Here is a 16,669-nt window from a genome sequence, read left to right as displayed (position 1 = left end):
TAACTGAAGTATTCCATTAAAATGACAAGAGACATTTCCTTTTTAGCTTAAACACATCCCAAAAGCACATCTCTGGGAAAAGAAAATTTAAGAGGAAAGGGGAGAAAAAAGGAAGAAAAGAAAGATTGAAGAATATAAGCAACTAGTTCCCAGGGACCGATGTCAAAGCTTAAATTTCCCAGAGTATGCATGGACTGAGGAAAGCGTAAGATCTGAAATGGAGAATTTATGTGGTTTAAAGAGCTTAGCTATTTCGTTAAAATAAAATAAAGTAATAAAAAGAACTCATTTTCCAGAAAAAGTGAGATAGGAAATTTCAGGAAGACTCTTTTATACTTCTAAGATATTTAATTTAAAATTCACACCAACTAAAAGTTAGTTATTAAATGAAAACACCAAACCACAAAAGGAAATCTTTTTGTGTAGCACATTGACCTTAAGGCTGTCTTCTGTCCAGGCACATATATGCTTTTTATTTCATTGCTTTTTGGTATGTTTATTTGTTTTGTTTTTAATGAAGGAAAGGTAACATATTTGTTGTAAATAGATGTTCTGAGAGTGTGAAAGCTGATCAATATCTAAAGAAAGAGCTATAAGTTAAGTGCTTTATAATTTCTGGGAGGTAAGTTTTCACTAGTTAGAGGCAAAGTAATGAAGAAGCACCCTATGAGTTATTTGTTTTCTTCACAGAGGAAAAGTGAGCATTTGAGATGGAGTGATGTGGCCTCTAATACCCTGACTGCATCAGCGGATCTTGCATGATGATGGTCTGTCTTCCTCCCACCTGGGGAGATGCCACCTGACGTAACGAATAGTTTTATAAAGTGACCCTTCTACTCAGCGCAGCTCAGAAAATCCTTTACACATAGTAACTTCCAGTTTAAAACAGCAACAAAGCCAAAAACAAAACAAAACAAAACAAAAAAACCCTATGGGTTATGGAGAAACAATCAAAAGATATGACAAATAAATACTCAGGCAGTTCCTAAACATTAGAGATTATCAAATGATTGCCCTAGTTTCTTAAAAACGTTATTCATAAGTGGAGGGGTGAGGGAGAAAGTTAAAGGCAGACCTAAGTTCAGTGGGACCATCAAATCTGGAAAACAAATTACCTGCAAAATTAGTGTAGAAATTAAAGAACCCTGGATAAACATTGTTACTATAGGTAATGTTATGATATGTATTATCATAACTGTATGAAAATTGAGAAATATTATATTTATGTCACAGAATGTTTATTAACCATATATGTTAGCATTCGTAATGTTTATAGTAACTTCATAATATTTGAAATTCATATATTGAAACTCATATATTCTACTTATATCCTAACAGGGAACTCAGTGTCATATTTAAACAATAATAACCACACTTGGTTACGAAATTTGGTAAGTATGTTGTTTTTAACAAATGCAAAAAAAAATGTAGTTTGAATTATCTTGTTCATTAGAGCTAACTGGATAAGTCGTCTGAGTTTAGAGCCTCTGTTCTTTCTACAGGCTTAAATACTAAGAACAAACAGCTTCTCTGCCCAAGAAAGGTGGCCCTCTTGATCAAGAACTACTGATACCAAATATTTTCTTTCCAGTCAATACTAGGTTTTACTTTGTGGTAGGTGATGACATAAGATTTCTCCTTTTCTATACAAATTAAATTATCAAATAAGTTAGGAAGGGAGTAAATTTATCATGTTCTTTAGAGTACAGAAAAAATATATTGGCATAATTACTTCTTCGGTCACTATTTTTTTCAGTAGGTTTAATTTTCTTCTAAGTCCTATTCAGGGCCAACAGCTATTTTTGCATATCCATTACTACCAAGACAGTGTTGGGTTAAGATCCAAATATATTATGATTAAGGATTGTTAATTTCACTACCTAACTAGTACCTATTGAGGTTTTGATGTATATATAGCCCTCAATAAGTACAGTATATATGTGTATATATAAACATATATATATAGCCCTCATTAAGTACAATGTATTATGCATATATATATATTTAATATCCTGTTCCAAATCCCAATGATAGAGCTTTAGAAAAGAAAAAGAAAGAAAATCTTTGCTTTCTGATTAACCCGTGTGAGAAGAGTTGGTTAGATTTTTAGTCACCAACCAGATAGTAACTATCTTAGCTTGGTGAGCTGTCATTATTGGGATGTGAAATGCTCCCAAAAGGCTCATGTGCTCGAACATGTGGTCCCCAGTTGGTGATTCTGTTTGGGGAAATAATAGAACCTTTATGGCTTGGGGCCTCAATGGAAGGAATGGATCCCTAGGGGCTAGGTCTTCTGGTTTGTAGCTTGTCCTAGTTGCAGCCTCAGAGCCTCTGCTTTCTAACCCAATGAAACATGAGTGGTCCCAGCTACAAACTCCTGACGTGGCCTTCCCACATTATGAATTTTATACTCTCAAACTGTGAGCCAAACTAAATTCTTATTCCCTTAAGTTTTTTCTGTTACATATTTTGTCACAGCGATGAGAGAAAAAACCCGCTATATAGGTCATATGGTCTTTACTTTAACTCTGGTATAACCACTTTGCTGTGAGGACAGTAAAGCAGCCACAGACAACTCATGCATGAATAAATGTGTTTGTGTTTAATACAGCTTTAGGAAGAAATGGCAGTCAAATTTGAGCCTGGGTTTTCTGAGCATTCTTCCAGTGGCTTATGGGAATTAATTACCAACGTATTTTCCTCATAAGACCGCCTAGCTAATTCATGGCACTATCATTTAATCTAGATCTAGATTAAAAGTTTAACTATGCCCTTATCAAGTTAAAGAAATGCTGTTCAATTTTTAGAGCTGACCTTTGACAGTAGGCATAAGAAGCTTGTTACTGCCTAGACTACTTATGAACAGATTTAAATTTCTACCTGTTCTGTTGTGATCCAAACAACAGTTGTGTTTACTGATCTCAGAGAAGCAGAAGAGAAGTGGGATTAACTATGCAGGGAATTTATTAGGGCAAATGTCTATGAAGGGAAAGTGGGAATAAGTGGGAGGAGCCAGAGCCAACCTTCAGATTGAGGCTTTACCCCTATGAAGGAGAGAGCAGGGAAAGGAGTGCTAAATGGAAGTCTTAGTCCTGAAGACAGCTGTAATTATATCCAACAGGCAATGGGAAAACATTAGCCAAAGTCATGTGTCAGCAAAGTTGGAAAGCTCCTGGGAACAACACTAAGTACCCTGCCACAGTGAGTCATTGCTCAGAAATGGCTATGGAGAATTGTGGTCTCTATACTAATACCTGCTGGGTTTGAGAGTACAGCAGCTGGGGCCACTGGTCAGGTGTACTTTCCACAGCAGTACACTGAAAAGGTATGTTTTACAATGACAGAAAGTGAAAAAGAGAATTAATATAGAGACTTTTTACCATATTAACTCAAAGTCACTGGACATAAGGACTGCTTTAGATATTAATGTAGTCTGCAAATCACCTTTTGGAACATCTTGCATCATGGAAATATGCAAAGTAGATCTGCTCAAATGCAATTAAATTCCATTTCTAATACTGTAGTGCTGGAACTTATTGGAGGCTGAGGGAAACTTGAGATGCCTGTCTACAGAACTTCCCTACAGTTGACACAGCTGGCAGCTGGCGAGGGCGGCTCTAAGGCCATGAGTGTGGAAGTCACTGGCACAGAAGGGAACGGTGTACCTGGGTGGGCCTGCCATTCCCATCAGCAGCAAAGCAGTGGCGTCTTCATTACAGAAGACTGTCAGCAGTGCTAAGAGTACTGCATTAGTTTTCTTACTCCGAATTAAATCTTTGCTTGCACCCACTGACACGGTCCTAAAGTCTTAGAGAAGGGACAGACCACAGAAGACAGATCAGCACTAGTAGAAAGATAATAAAACTGTAGATTTTGACAGCAAGCTGTTTAAATTCTCACTTTAATAGTCACTAATTCTTTCATCTGAACTAATTTCTTCCATCACTCTTTATTTCAGTTTCCTCATCTTTGAACAGGAATAAAAATACTACATACAATATAGAATATATTTGCTGGTAATAGTTAATACATGTGTGAGGTTGCTTAAAACTGAGCCAAGGAGATGCTTAGAAGTAGAATGTAATTTTGTTTGTTGATCTGAGAATGTGTTCTACACCAAATATGCCTGAGGAAAAAGTGAGAAAAAGATTATGCAACAGGAGAGGAGCATGAATAATTCCTGATCTTAAGTCCTTTATGCAAAAGAGGAATTTGAAGGAGAAGGGATGCTGGCAGAGACTGATAAGCATGAGTGGTGTTCCGCTGAGCTGTGGAGAAAGGAAAGGCATTCTCTGGTTTCTCATTATCACCCCCATGGCGAGCAGTGTTTTCTAAATGTGCTCACCAAGCATGGGACCCTTTTTCTGATTATAATGTTCAGTGAACGTGGGGATCCTTTATGCCCTGGAGCAAAACCATGCCTCTCCCCCCCCCCCCCCGCCACCTCCCATGAAAGTGCAAATCTAGAAGGTCAACAGAGGCAATAAGCAATAAGTTGCTTATCTTTATAAGATCATCACATGAGAGCTGGGCCACACAAATGGGGCAAAGCGATTGCTCCATGATCTTCAAATACTGAACAGCCTGAAGTCAGTTTTAAGGAAAGTGAACTATAACACTGTGAAACCAAGTTAGGTGAATGTCAGAACAAAATACAAGAACAAACCTGGACGGAGCAGAGAGCTCTACCAGCTTGTAAGTTCTTAAAAGCGGATCACAAAAAAACAAGAACAACAACAACAACAACAACAAAAAACACTGAAGTTTCAGTATCCAGTTTGTAAACTTTATCCAGAAGCAGGAGGTGGATGCCGTTATGTGTTTATGCTGAAGCAGAACTGTCTCAATAGTTCAAATATATCCCACATAGATACACAGATACATGCTTAAGGAGGGTTTGGGGGTTAACATCAATGATGGCAAGATGTTCAAAGCAAGATAAGAAGAATGCAAAAGCTTCCCTTTGCAAAACAGATTAAGGCTGACAATTCCTTGTCTAATTGCTTGCTGATAGTTCTGAAGGACTTGTGGTTATATTTGAGTTCCTCTATTTTAAAAATGTTCTTGTTATATCTTACAAGCTTTAATTGGCCTTTCTGATGAATTTTCACTGCTTCGCACAGAGAGGTTTTTTTTTTGTTTGTTTGTTTGTTTTTTGTTTTTTTTTTTCTCTTTGTTATTTGGCTTTTCTGTAATAGCTTTCAGAAAATACATATCTCCCACCCTTTGGAATGCAGAATAAATTGCTACTTTAAAAACCTTGCACAGAAGGGAGGAGGGAGGGCTTATGGGGGGATACAAAGTGAATAAAGTGTAATTAATAAAATAAAATTAAATTAAAAAAAACCTTGCACAACATCAATCTTTACTGCTTGGAGATTAAAATATTAATGACAGGACCATTTTTCTCTTTCCTAGATGAGGGGAGAGCAAAAATAACCCCAGTGTTTTCAGGGTTTGAACTTGCAAAAATGTTTGTAGCGGGTGGTAAGCATTCTGCTTTAAATAAAAAGAAAACTACAGTGCTGTTATGTGTAGTGTAAGAAACCAAAGTTGTATAGATCAGCATGCTTTATGTGATAATAAGTGAGTCGATACATCTCATACTGTCTAGTTATGAGATACAGTTTCCACTCCCTATACATCACATGTATCTGATAATGGTTCACAGAAAAAAGCATTTTCCAAAATCTATGTGACTTATTCACCCAATGTTATCAACATTTAAGTTCTGATTTCATTAGTTGATTATTAGCATCATTAATCAGTGGAAGAGATATGAGGACTCCAGAATTTGAGTCCTGAATTGTATAATTATGTTAGTGAGGGAGATCAGTAGAATTTCCTTACCTACAGGCTTTAAGTGGTTTTCATAAATGTGTATAGTATCGAGGCCACCTGTATTTTACATTAAATGCTTTATCTATACAAAACATCTTTGCTACTATTCTCTAAATATCAACATATGATCTACAATGTCACTGACACAGACTAAATAAAGTAGAAATAGTCCACACTGGCATATTTACACATGCAAATTTTTAGCCTTGATAGAAATCAGATACACTGAAACAGTCATCCCAGATCCCAAATTTCATGATGCTATTACAGTGGAAGCACACAATCATAGCTAAGTGCACTGAGACCATCTTGCCATGCTTTTATATGATATTTGCTAGTATATTTATGGTAGTGATAATTTAAAGGCATCCTTACATTTTACTGATTTCCAATCAAATATGCAGTCATGTGTAAGAGGGTGCTTATTTCTGGTCAGTGCACACAAAGTTTTCCCTTCAAGTCACTGAATTTACAAGGCCACTGCAGATGCCACTATCACAAGAGCAGTACCAGAGATAAAGCAAGATAGGTCAAAAATGCTTATCAAGGCACCGGTTAGACACACACACACACACACACACACACACACACACACACACACCTCTACTTTGATTGACTCAAGGCATATCAGAGTTGGTAGCTGCAGTGTTTATTTGAACTTAATGCTGATTAGGTTTTTCAGCTGCTCTGTTTTTGCAAACACATACAAAGCTAAATATATTTATCTCCATTAAAGCAATAAAAGCATGCATAATAGCTTGTCAAGCCCTCCTTGTTGTTATTACCAATGAACAAACCTCATGCTGACATATGCTCTGTGTTTATGGATAAACTGAAGAGTATTTTTAAAATAATCTTCTGGTTGAGTATGTGACTCTGGCCCTACGGACATACCTGGGTCTCAACATCTGTCAGCTTTCGGGTCTGCTCTGCAGTCTGAGACAAGAGACTGGTTCCTATCTCAAGCATGGTGGCTGTGTGGTTTTGAACCGCATTCTGTTGTATTTGGGCCATCTCCGACTTCATATTTTCCACAATGTAATTCTCAAGCTGTAAGAGATAAAGGAAAGGCGTGTTAGATTATAAGCAAAGCCTCCCTGTTGGGGCATGCAGGATTTACAATGACAAAACAAGGCACAGCTGGCAGACCAGTCATCTGGCAGAGAGCCTCTGCGTGTTGGGGAGTTGAGGACTGAAAGCAGAACACACACCAATTCAACTGCTAACAAACTGTGGACACACAGACACATACACATGATAGTCACAAATCATAATGAAGATTTTCACTTGGATCCCACTCTCCTGTTGTGGACATGATCTCATTTAACCCTCATAGCAAAGATGTGAATAAGGCAGCTGACTGTCCCTTTTTTTTTTAATAGCCAAGGGATCAAAAATTGAAAATGCCGGTAATAAAGCCCATGGTTACCAAGCAAGAATGCAGATGCTTTAGCAAATAACTTAAAAGTAACACTTATTGCTTTGGTCTTTTCATCTACCATGCTGGCTACTCACCTCAGAAAAATTCACCACCTTGCTTCTATTTCACCATAAGTAAAAGCAGCTTGCACTGGGAGAAAGAGACAGGGAGTAGGAGGAGTGCAGGCATGAAAAAAGCCTTCAAATCATACTGAAACATCAGCAGTGATGTGTGATATGAGCTGCAGAGCCCAAACGCTAGCTGTAACCATTCTCCATGCCTCTTTGTAAGCTCAAAAAGAAGGCATTAAAATTGCAGTTCATAAAACACCATTTGTCCTTCTCACCTTGGGTAAAATTTATTCCTTTATGAGAACATGATGAGCATAAAATAAATGGTACCATAGGGGACAACAAGAATTATTACGTGACTGACTATGGGGTGGGGGTGGGGTGGGGAGCTTGTTAGGCACCTGGGAGAATGAAACCGCATAGCAGTGCTTGAAGAATGCAGAAGCCTGCATCTCCCTGTCAGTCCCCACTGCTGTGTGGTGACTACATTTTATTACTCAATCTCTCATATGAGGAAACTATATCCCAGAAACTTCAGGTCCAAGGCCACACACCACACAAACACCCAGACTTGGACTTGAGCACTGAAGTCCTTAACTCTCATTCAAACACTTTTAACCACTTGGTAGCTCTGCCAAGTCATGCTTAGCAAGCTGAGTTTGAAATCATTAACAGCTATGTGATTTTTATTGATTCAGCAAACTATAATACATCCATATTGTAAGTTCCTAGTGTCATTATCATGCAATAAAGAGAGCCTAAGTGTAAAAATCTCCTCTGAAACGTTGGCCATTTCCTTTCTAACCCTGCCATTGCATATTTCTACTTTCCAAACTTGACTCTGGTCCAGCTGAACAAGACTAAGATCAAAGTTATATTATTGATGATGAATTCTGAATTTGTATTTTATCAATATAAGTCAACTGTTTTTCATTGTGAGTGCAAAATAGAGCATAAAACATTTGAAAGTTACTTTAGCAAAATATATTGCCTCTGAGCCAAATCCTCAGTTTATTCTCATTAAAGTACCCCATTTCAGCAACCAAAGACTGGTAGAGGACCAGAGGCTAGGTTCATGCAGTGAAAGTCTCTCATTATGGGTTCCATATTGCTAATGATAGCCCTTCACTGTCTTTTGGAAAATTAACTTTGCCTTTTGCAAGAGTGTTTTGGTAGAGTTAATCCATCACAGTTTCTGGAGTATGTTCATATTTGAACCTGGAAAACTACTGTGTTTTGCTTTTAGTTTGTCACATGAGTTGTTCAAAACTGGGAAGCTATAGTAAGCAACACCATTAAGCTTCAGTTTCACAATTCTTTACAAGAGAATGTCCCTTGCCTCTGAAATTCCTAAACTAGCAACATAGATTCCTGGTACTTTCCAGGTTCAACCACCACAAAAGCAAAGGCAGCCTAAGAATAAAAGCAGTCTCGGCAAGAGAGGGGAGACAGATACTGAAAGATAGGGCAGCCAGGTGGTATAGAAAGAAGCAATTGCTAACCCCTGGATGCAGTCATGTTTTTAATTAGATTGACCTCTGGGCATTCACTTGTAAGCTGCATGATCCAATAATTCCCTGAAGCAGCCAAAGTATTTTTTTGTCCTTCAATCTCATTGATTTATGTCTTAGCATAATCAAAAGATTATTGGCCTACTACAGTTGATAGATGTATAGCACGAGAAGACTCTGATGGAAAAACATTATTAGTATGATCCTTTGCTGTCCAGGAAATTTGGGGTTCTTATGGAAATTCTGTAAATGGTATGTGAGTTTTCGTTGTGAAGACAACAGCCATTTACAGCTAACATTGTTCATTTGCCTCTTACATGACAAGCACTGGACTAAGCACTTTCTTTATAGGATAAAAGTTTACAGTGTTAAACACACAGGAATTCCTTGTGCTATGCTGCTTTAGAGGGGAGAGGTGGAAGCTTAGGAATCTCTAAGCAACAATAACTAAATGTTTCTCAAAATATTGTCTATAGAAGAACTAGCTGTATGAAAGCTGTTTGGGAACAGTTGGTAATTAAAGGAGAAACCAGAGCCAGAAAACAAATTATTTGTGTCACTAACATATTACTTTTATTCACCTGATTGATAAATAGGAAAAGGACTTTCTCAATTTAAAAATGTGGTTTATACATTATTCCAACTTTACATTGATCATACAATGGTAGGAAAAAAAGAATTACTAACTTAAGCAATCAAACTTGTACTAATATCTCAGATTTTATGGTTTTAAAAAATTCAAAGATAATTTTACTTCCTAAGTAAAATTTCTTCCACTTCCGAGACTGAATTCACCGATCAGTGGGCTCCATTATATTATCTTCTTGATAATTATAAAACATCAGGTTTGTGCTATTATCTCAGGGAAAATGGCTCCAAGTGGCTGTGTTGTTATGTACATGACAATGATGTACCCCAGGCATCATGGATAAGGACACACTGGGGCATATCAAGGTTCAGCTACTTTGTGACCCTACTGACAGGTCAGATGTTGGTCACTCTTCACTACTGAGTTTTTCTATTCAATGCAGAGCTTTAGATCATCAAATCCAATGACTCTTTCATGTCAACATCTATCACAACCACAAAGAGGCAGCCTCTCAATTCAGCTGTCTCCACTGTAGAAATAAAGTAGGGCTCCCACCCATACAGAAATCTTCATTTAAGCTTCTGTGGCATGTCTAGCTCTAGTTAATTATTTTTTAATAAAATGGGCCTGCTTCATCCAGCACTAACTGCCTTTTAGAGCAGAAGGTAATGGCACTCTTAAGTAGCAAGAACCAGATGCCACTGATTTAAAGGCTGAGGGGGTGGCTGAAGTCAAATATACAATGTGTGATGAATATGAAGCCTGCTTTCATCTTATCTCTAAACATTCCTCTAGATAGAGAACTGTGAAATCCATCTTGATGCTCCTGATCAGCCACGTTCAGGAAGGATTTGAAACAAATTTGATTGTCGTCAGATATTCTCTATGGGCTCTAAGCATATCAAACAAAATAATGGCTACATCAAGGTTTAATATTTTAAAAACATCTGAGGAGTGAATTTAAGTGAGAAGTCACTGACCACATGAGTTAATGAGTAATGTGGAGACATTTGAATGATAAAGTTCTTTGCTTTATTGCCACTGTTACTGTCTGACTCCAGAGTTTTATAAAGAGTAAGAAGGGGATGGAAGATCTGTAACAACTAATGAATTGAAAATCAATACTATTTTTTGTCAAACTTAATCTTTTCCATCTCACTATGAAATCTTTTCTAAATTTTTTATTAATTATTTATTACAATTTATTGACTTTGTATCTCTGCTGTGGCCCCCTCTTCATCTCCTCCCAATCCCTCCCAACCTCCCTCCCTCTTCTCCTATGCCCTTCCCCTAGTCCATTAATACAGGAGGTCCTCCTCTCATTCTATCTGACCCTAGCCTATCAGGTCTCATCAGGACTGGCTGCATTGCCTTCCTCTGTGGCCTGGCAAGGCTGCACCCCCAAGGGGGAGGTGATCAGAGAGCCTGCCACTGCGTTCATGCCAAAGACAGTCCCTGTTCCCCTTCCTAAGGAACCCACTTAGAGACTGAATCTATGGGCTACATCTGATCAGGGTTTTTAGGTCCTCTCCATGCATGGTCCTTGGTTGGAGTATCAGTCTCTGCAGGGCCCCCAGAGCCCAGTATTTTTTTGGGTCTGTTGATCTCTTTTTGGAGTTCCTATCCCCTCCAGGTCTTTCTGTCTCCCTCTTCTTCTATGCACTCTGGTCAAAGTTTGGCTATGAGTTTCAGCCTCTGCTTTGATACCTTGATCAGTAGTCTTTCAGAGGCAAAAATCAATACTATTTTTAAAGTACAGAAATAGTATTAGCTTTGTAAAATGATTTAGTATATACAGTGAACTTTCACACAAATTCTCTACTTTGATACTTCTACCAGTTCTACAAATGGAAAGCTGGTTCCATTTGCTAGCTTGAGAGCCAGAGGCTTTAGGTAGCTTTGTAGAAATCAAAGTGAGCGAGCCCCTCTGCCTCCTGATGGCTCTGCCTCCTCTACCTCAGAATTGTACTCACTGGTCTCTTGCTAAATTGGCTGACTGAATGATTAATTTCATTGGTAGCTCATGAAGATTCATTTACTTGTGATTTATTTGGGAGAAATAGCGTTGGAGGGTGATTGCTTTCACTCAACTTTCCTATAGAGGCAAATTAATGTGAGGTGGGTTGAGAGGCCCTAGGGTCAGGTATCTAAAGATATTATTTTGTTAGCTATATTGATACAATTGACATATCATAGTTGTTCTGTGTTACTCATTAACAATGTAACCATACCAAGAGAAAGAAGCTGCATTGTAACTCGTTGAACTCTCATAATATCCCAATTTGTGTTATTTTCTCATTTCACTAACTTGACTAAGGAAAGTGCAATAGATTATGTAGGATCACACAATATGTGGATAGCTAAGCAAATCCATTGTCTTAAAAGAAGGCCAGAATGGCCAGCAGATTTTATTCTATGTGTGAGAGAAATCACCCCTCAAAAACCAACACACTACCACCACTATCATTGACAAGTTGTTTAGCACATGGTATCCGTGCAAGGAATATGTGAGGTGGAAGGCATAGAAAGACTGGGGTGAAACTTGTTTAAGACCCTTTTGGCACTTGTAGTTTAAACAGTGCACACCAATTAATAACTATTACATTCTAAGAGATACTGCAGTTGGCTAAAAAGCAAATATCCAGTCAGCTATAAGACAGTTAATAGTATTTTAAAAGACAAAGTATTTTTTAAAAAGTCAAGATTATCACCCAACTGTAGCTTCTTCATAAATTGCTTGTTTATACCCTTGGCTAGCAGAGAATAAGAGGTAGACTGTTTCCAATGGGTAGCAGAAAATAATGTGGGCTGCTTTCCATTGTGACAGCTTTGAGCAAGATTGCATACTAGGCTCAAAAGCTTTGTTAACTCGTGTTTATGAGAAGGAGAGTCTCGCTGAGATTATGGCATATCTTCTATGTATAATGTGTTCTCTAGCATGTCTAGCTCTGTAGTGGCTCTTCAAGTGGCTTTCACAAAGAATATAATTCCTCCATGTAATTCTTAAGAAAGCAATATTTTAAATCCTATAAAATCTGACAAAGGCATGTTGGCTTAAAATATGGTATAGATTAAGTGGGCCCTCATTGAAACAGGCTGCATATGGTATTACTCAGCTATGGCCAAATAAGCATGAAAGAATAGATGAGTAAATATGGGAAAACAATAAAAAGGTAAAGCAATTCAAAAAAATGTCTTAAATGTTGACGGTTTTATCTAATACCATCATTTCATAAATCAGTGGCAATATTGAAAATTCAACTATTTCTAGGTTTATGGTCTTATAAAAAGAAATGACTCTAAGGGCAACTATATTATTTGTAGAAATTTCTACCATTAGATTTTTGGGTATGCAACTTAATTTTTACTAAGTTCAGAAAAATTATCTTTCTGGACTATAGATACATTTAGCTAACATACAAAACAGTTTCTCCCCTCTCTGTTATTCTATTGTCCTGTATCTTGACATCAATCATGTTAGAATCTGAAGCCCCTAGGATAAAAACCTTCACTCTATAGACACAGTGGGAGAAGTTAAAAAAAGTTATAGAAAAAAAGTGACAGAGATGCTTAATGTAGGTTGCAGATATTTGATAAGTGGGAAAATCAGACTCAAACCATTTGAACGTTGAGCCAATATTGGCTCTCATATTGTTGGCCCACCTCACATGCCATATTCAACCCTGCCTCCTTGCCTTGCATTATTTCTGCTGCTTGCTGGTTTGAATCCCACATTTTAGAATGTCAGTGTTCAGGCTCTGGAGTCCACCTTTACTTCCTGGCATAAAACCTTCCAGATACTTCTCAGTAATGGAGCCCTAAGAACCCATTGATTGATTCTTCTTGCATCATTCCACAAAAAGCAGTACAGGAACTGAACTCCATAATCTTTTCAATTTATTGAATCTCATGTGAGTTCAATGTAGTTTAAGCATAGATGTGATAAGTATATGATGTGAATTAATCCTATGCCTGGATCCACAAAGCAGGATCGAGTCAGAAACTAATGTGCAGAAGTAATGTTGCCAGATCTTACTTCTGACCATCTATACTTCTTCCACTAAACATACTCATGTCTGCCCAAAGGGAACATATTCCTAGTTACTTAAAGTTAAAATGTGAGTGGGTAATTTGTTATATTGCCCACAAAGGTGCAGTAGAAGCATTGTACTCAAGCAGTAAGACTTCAAGAGAAGACCACAAGATCCTGTTGAAGAGATGCTCTTGCAAGACCTTTTTATAATAGGTATTTTAAGTCCCTATTTTTGTGGCAGCTGCCAGAAAGTCATTCTCCCTTTGTTTAAACAAAAGAGACATGACCTGAACCCAAACATTTTACTAACCTAGAACCTCTTTTACACCCAGCTTCTCACACCATGAAAACATCAAAATCAAGAAAGTAGTATCTGCTTAATATTTCCCTTTTATGTATATTCAAAGGAAGATGGTATGTGAAAAGTTTCTTCAGCCAAAAAGGAGTCAGATGTCTAGAGTTTCTTCCAACTCCAATCATTGATTTACTCCACAATCTTGAGCAAATAGTTCAAATTAGTTGAGCAAAAGATCTTCATCTAAATAAAACACTGACCTCGAGTATTTCAAAATGTTTCCTGGAGTTCCCGTATAACTTCCTTTAAAACTCTGGTTGTGAGTTATGGATCTGCAAAATTTCAATCAGTTTATTTTATTTTTGAAGGTAGAAGCAGGGATGTATCCACCAATATCTATAAAATGTGTCCTACAATATCCTGATTGGCAGTAAAGAAGCCACGGCACTAGAAACATAATAGAAAAGCCCTTTATCAGCCCTTCAGAGGAGGCACTTCTATTTTTTAATTACAGTTTATTCATTTTGTAACCCAGATGAAGACTCCTCCCTTGTCCCCTCCCAGTTCCACCCTCCATCCTGGCCCTCATCTCCTCCCATGCCCCTGACTCCCAAGTCCACTGGTAGGGGAGGTCCTCCTCCCCTTCCCTCTAACCCTGGCCTATCAGGTCTCATCAGGACTGGCTGTATTGTCTTCCTCTGTGGCCTGGCAAGGCTGCTCCCCCCTCAGGGGGAGGTGATCAAAGAGACAGCCACAGAGTTCATGTCAGAGACAGTCCCTGTTACCATTACTACATAGTCAGGCACAAAGCTAGCCTCAACAGATACAGGAAGATTGAAATAATCCCTGTATCCTATCAGACCACCAAGGCCTAAAACTAGACCTCAACAACAATAGAAATAGCAAAAGCCTACATCCTACATACACATGGAAACTAAACAGCTCTCTACTCAATGACAGTTTGGTCAGAGAAGAAATGAAAAAAGAAAGTAGAGACTTCCTAAAATTCAATGAAAATGAAGGCACAACTTACCCAAGCTTATGGGACACAATGAAAGCAGTACTAGAGGAAAGTTCCTATACTAAGTGCCTCCAGAAAGAAGTTTGAGACATCTCATACAAGCAACTTAATGACACACCTGAAAGCCTTAGAAAAAAAAGGAAGCAGACACACCCAAGAGGAGTAGACAATTGGAGATAATCAAACTCAGAGCTGAAATCAATGAATTAGAAACAAAGAAAACAATTCAAAGAATAAATGAGACCAAGAGTTGGTTCTTTAAGAAAATTAACAAGATAGACAAACCCTTAGCCAAACTAACTAAAAGGCAGAGAGAAACTATCCAAATCAGTAAAATCAGAAACGAAAAGGGGGACATAACAACAGACACTGACGAAATTCAAACAATCATTAGGTCGTACTACAAAAGCCTATATGCCACAAAGTTTGAAAATCTAAATGAAATGGACATTTTCTTGATAGATTCCATGTACCAAAATTAAATCAAGATCAGGTCAATAGATTAAATAGTCTTATATCCTCCAAGGAAATAGAAGTAGTTATCAAAATCTCCCTTCCAAAAAGAGCAAGGGCCTGATGGTTTCAGCACAGAATTCTACCAGGCACATCTAATTTAAGATAAAAAAAAAAAAAAAAGAAAGAAAGAAAAAAGAAAAAAAAAGAACCTCTGAATCTCTTAATCCCCAGGTATCACTCTGCCCAAAAGACATTCATCTTCCTTTTCCTACACGACATGCCTTTCCTTCTGTGTTTTCTCTCAATGAAGAGCACTACCACACCTATACATCCTCCTAGCCGCTGGGAAGCCTTTTGTCAGTTCTCCATTTTCTCTAATCAGTCTCCTGAAGGTAGCCTGGATCTGTACGCCCATTTGCTCAATCCTACATTCTCCCTTTATCCTCATAGCCTCCAGCCAAGGTCAGACTCATCATTTTTCTTACCGATCTGTTAATGACTACATAACTGGTCTCTTGACTCCAGGTTCGCTTTCCTCAATCCATCATCTGCAGTGTAATCAGAGGGGTCTAGCTAAGCACAAACTTGGCCTCTTCATCTCATGCTTAAAGTTTTTCAATGGAGTCTGCTATCTGCCATTCAAATCACACATCTTTAATCAGTATAGAAATCTTAAATTTTGGTTTCTTTAATTACTCAAGTGTGTGTGTGTGTGTGTGTGTGTGTGTGTGTGTGTGTGTGTGTGTGTAGTATATGTGTGTGGTATACATATGTAGACCTGTATGGGTCTGTGTAGAAGCCAAAGAGAGCTGTGAGGAGTGCTTTCCACCATGTTCCCAGGAGGCGTGGTCTGTCATCAAGTTTGGATCTAAGCAGCAGCTAGCAAGCTCCACCATCTTTCTCTGTCTGCTCCTTATGATAGTAGAGGCACAGACATATGTGAAACCACACATGGAATTTTATATGGGTGCTGATGATTCAACCAAGATCGTCATACTTGTACAATAAACATTCTTACCCACTAAATTACTTCCCCAGCACTGTAACAGAAGATTTATGATACTCTAGACCCTGTTTTTCTCTTCTTACCTTGATCCTATGCTATGGCACACCAAATCTCCAGACTATTGTTCACCAAATACTAATCTGCATTGCTCTACAAAAATGTTTGCATGAAAGACCTTGATTAAAACTTTTGGTCAGCCATATTTTCTCTTCTCTGTAGCTAGGTCTTGTTGTTTAAAAACCAATTCAAACTTTATCCTCTAAGAACTCTTTTGGGCATACTACAGCATACAAGTAAATTATAAAAATGCACAGACAAAGCAATATGAAAGAAAAAATTACAAAAATACCATTAAATTAATTTTGTTCTTGACCATCTACTTTTGGGCATGGTGCCTTTCCTGAAATGTCAGTTTTACATCCAACA

The 16,669-nt window shown here is 37.9% G+C and overlaps 1 protein-coding gene across 6 annotated transcripts in view; it reads right to left on the bottom strand.

Moving 5' to 3' along the window:
* Angpt1 (angiopoietin 1) overlaps positions 1-16,669 on the bottom strand; it is a 255,633-nt gene that overhangs the window by 100,387 nt on the left and 138,577 nt on the right. For 5 of the 6 annotated variants that reach the window (XM_060389490.1, XM_021644101.2, XM_060389491.1 and 2 more), the window contains exon 2: positions 6,736-6,891. In XM_060389490.1, coding sequence (XP_060245473.1) covers positions 6,736-6,891 — 156 coding nt within the window. Of the gene's footprint in view, positions 1-6,735; positions 6,892-14,020; positions 14,040-16,669 lie in introns of those variants that run through there. The other variant, XM_060389495.1, reaches the window with a different exon arrangement.

This window comes from Meriones unguiculatus, chromosome 8, assembly GCF_030254825.1.
Source record: "Meriones unguiculatus strain TT.TT164.6M chromosome 8, Bangor_MerUng_6.1, whole genome shotgun sequence".
In the NCBI taxonomy this organism is placed as follows: domain Eukaryota; kingdom Metazoa; phylum Chordata; class Mammalia; order Rodentia; family Muridae; genus Meriones; species Meriones unguiculatus.
This window is presented reverse-complemented; position numbering and strand designations above follow the sequence as displayed.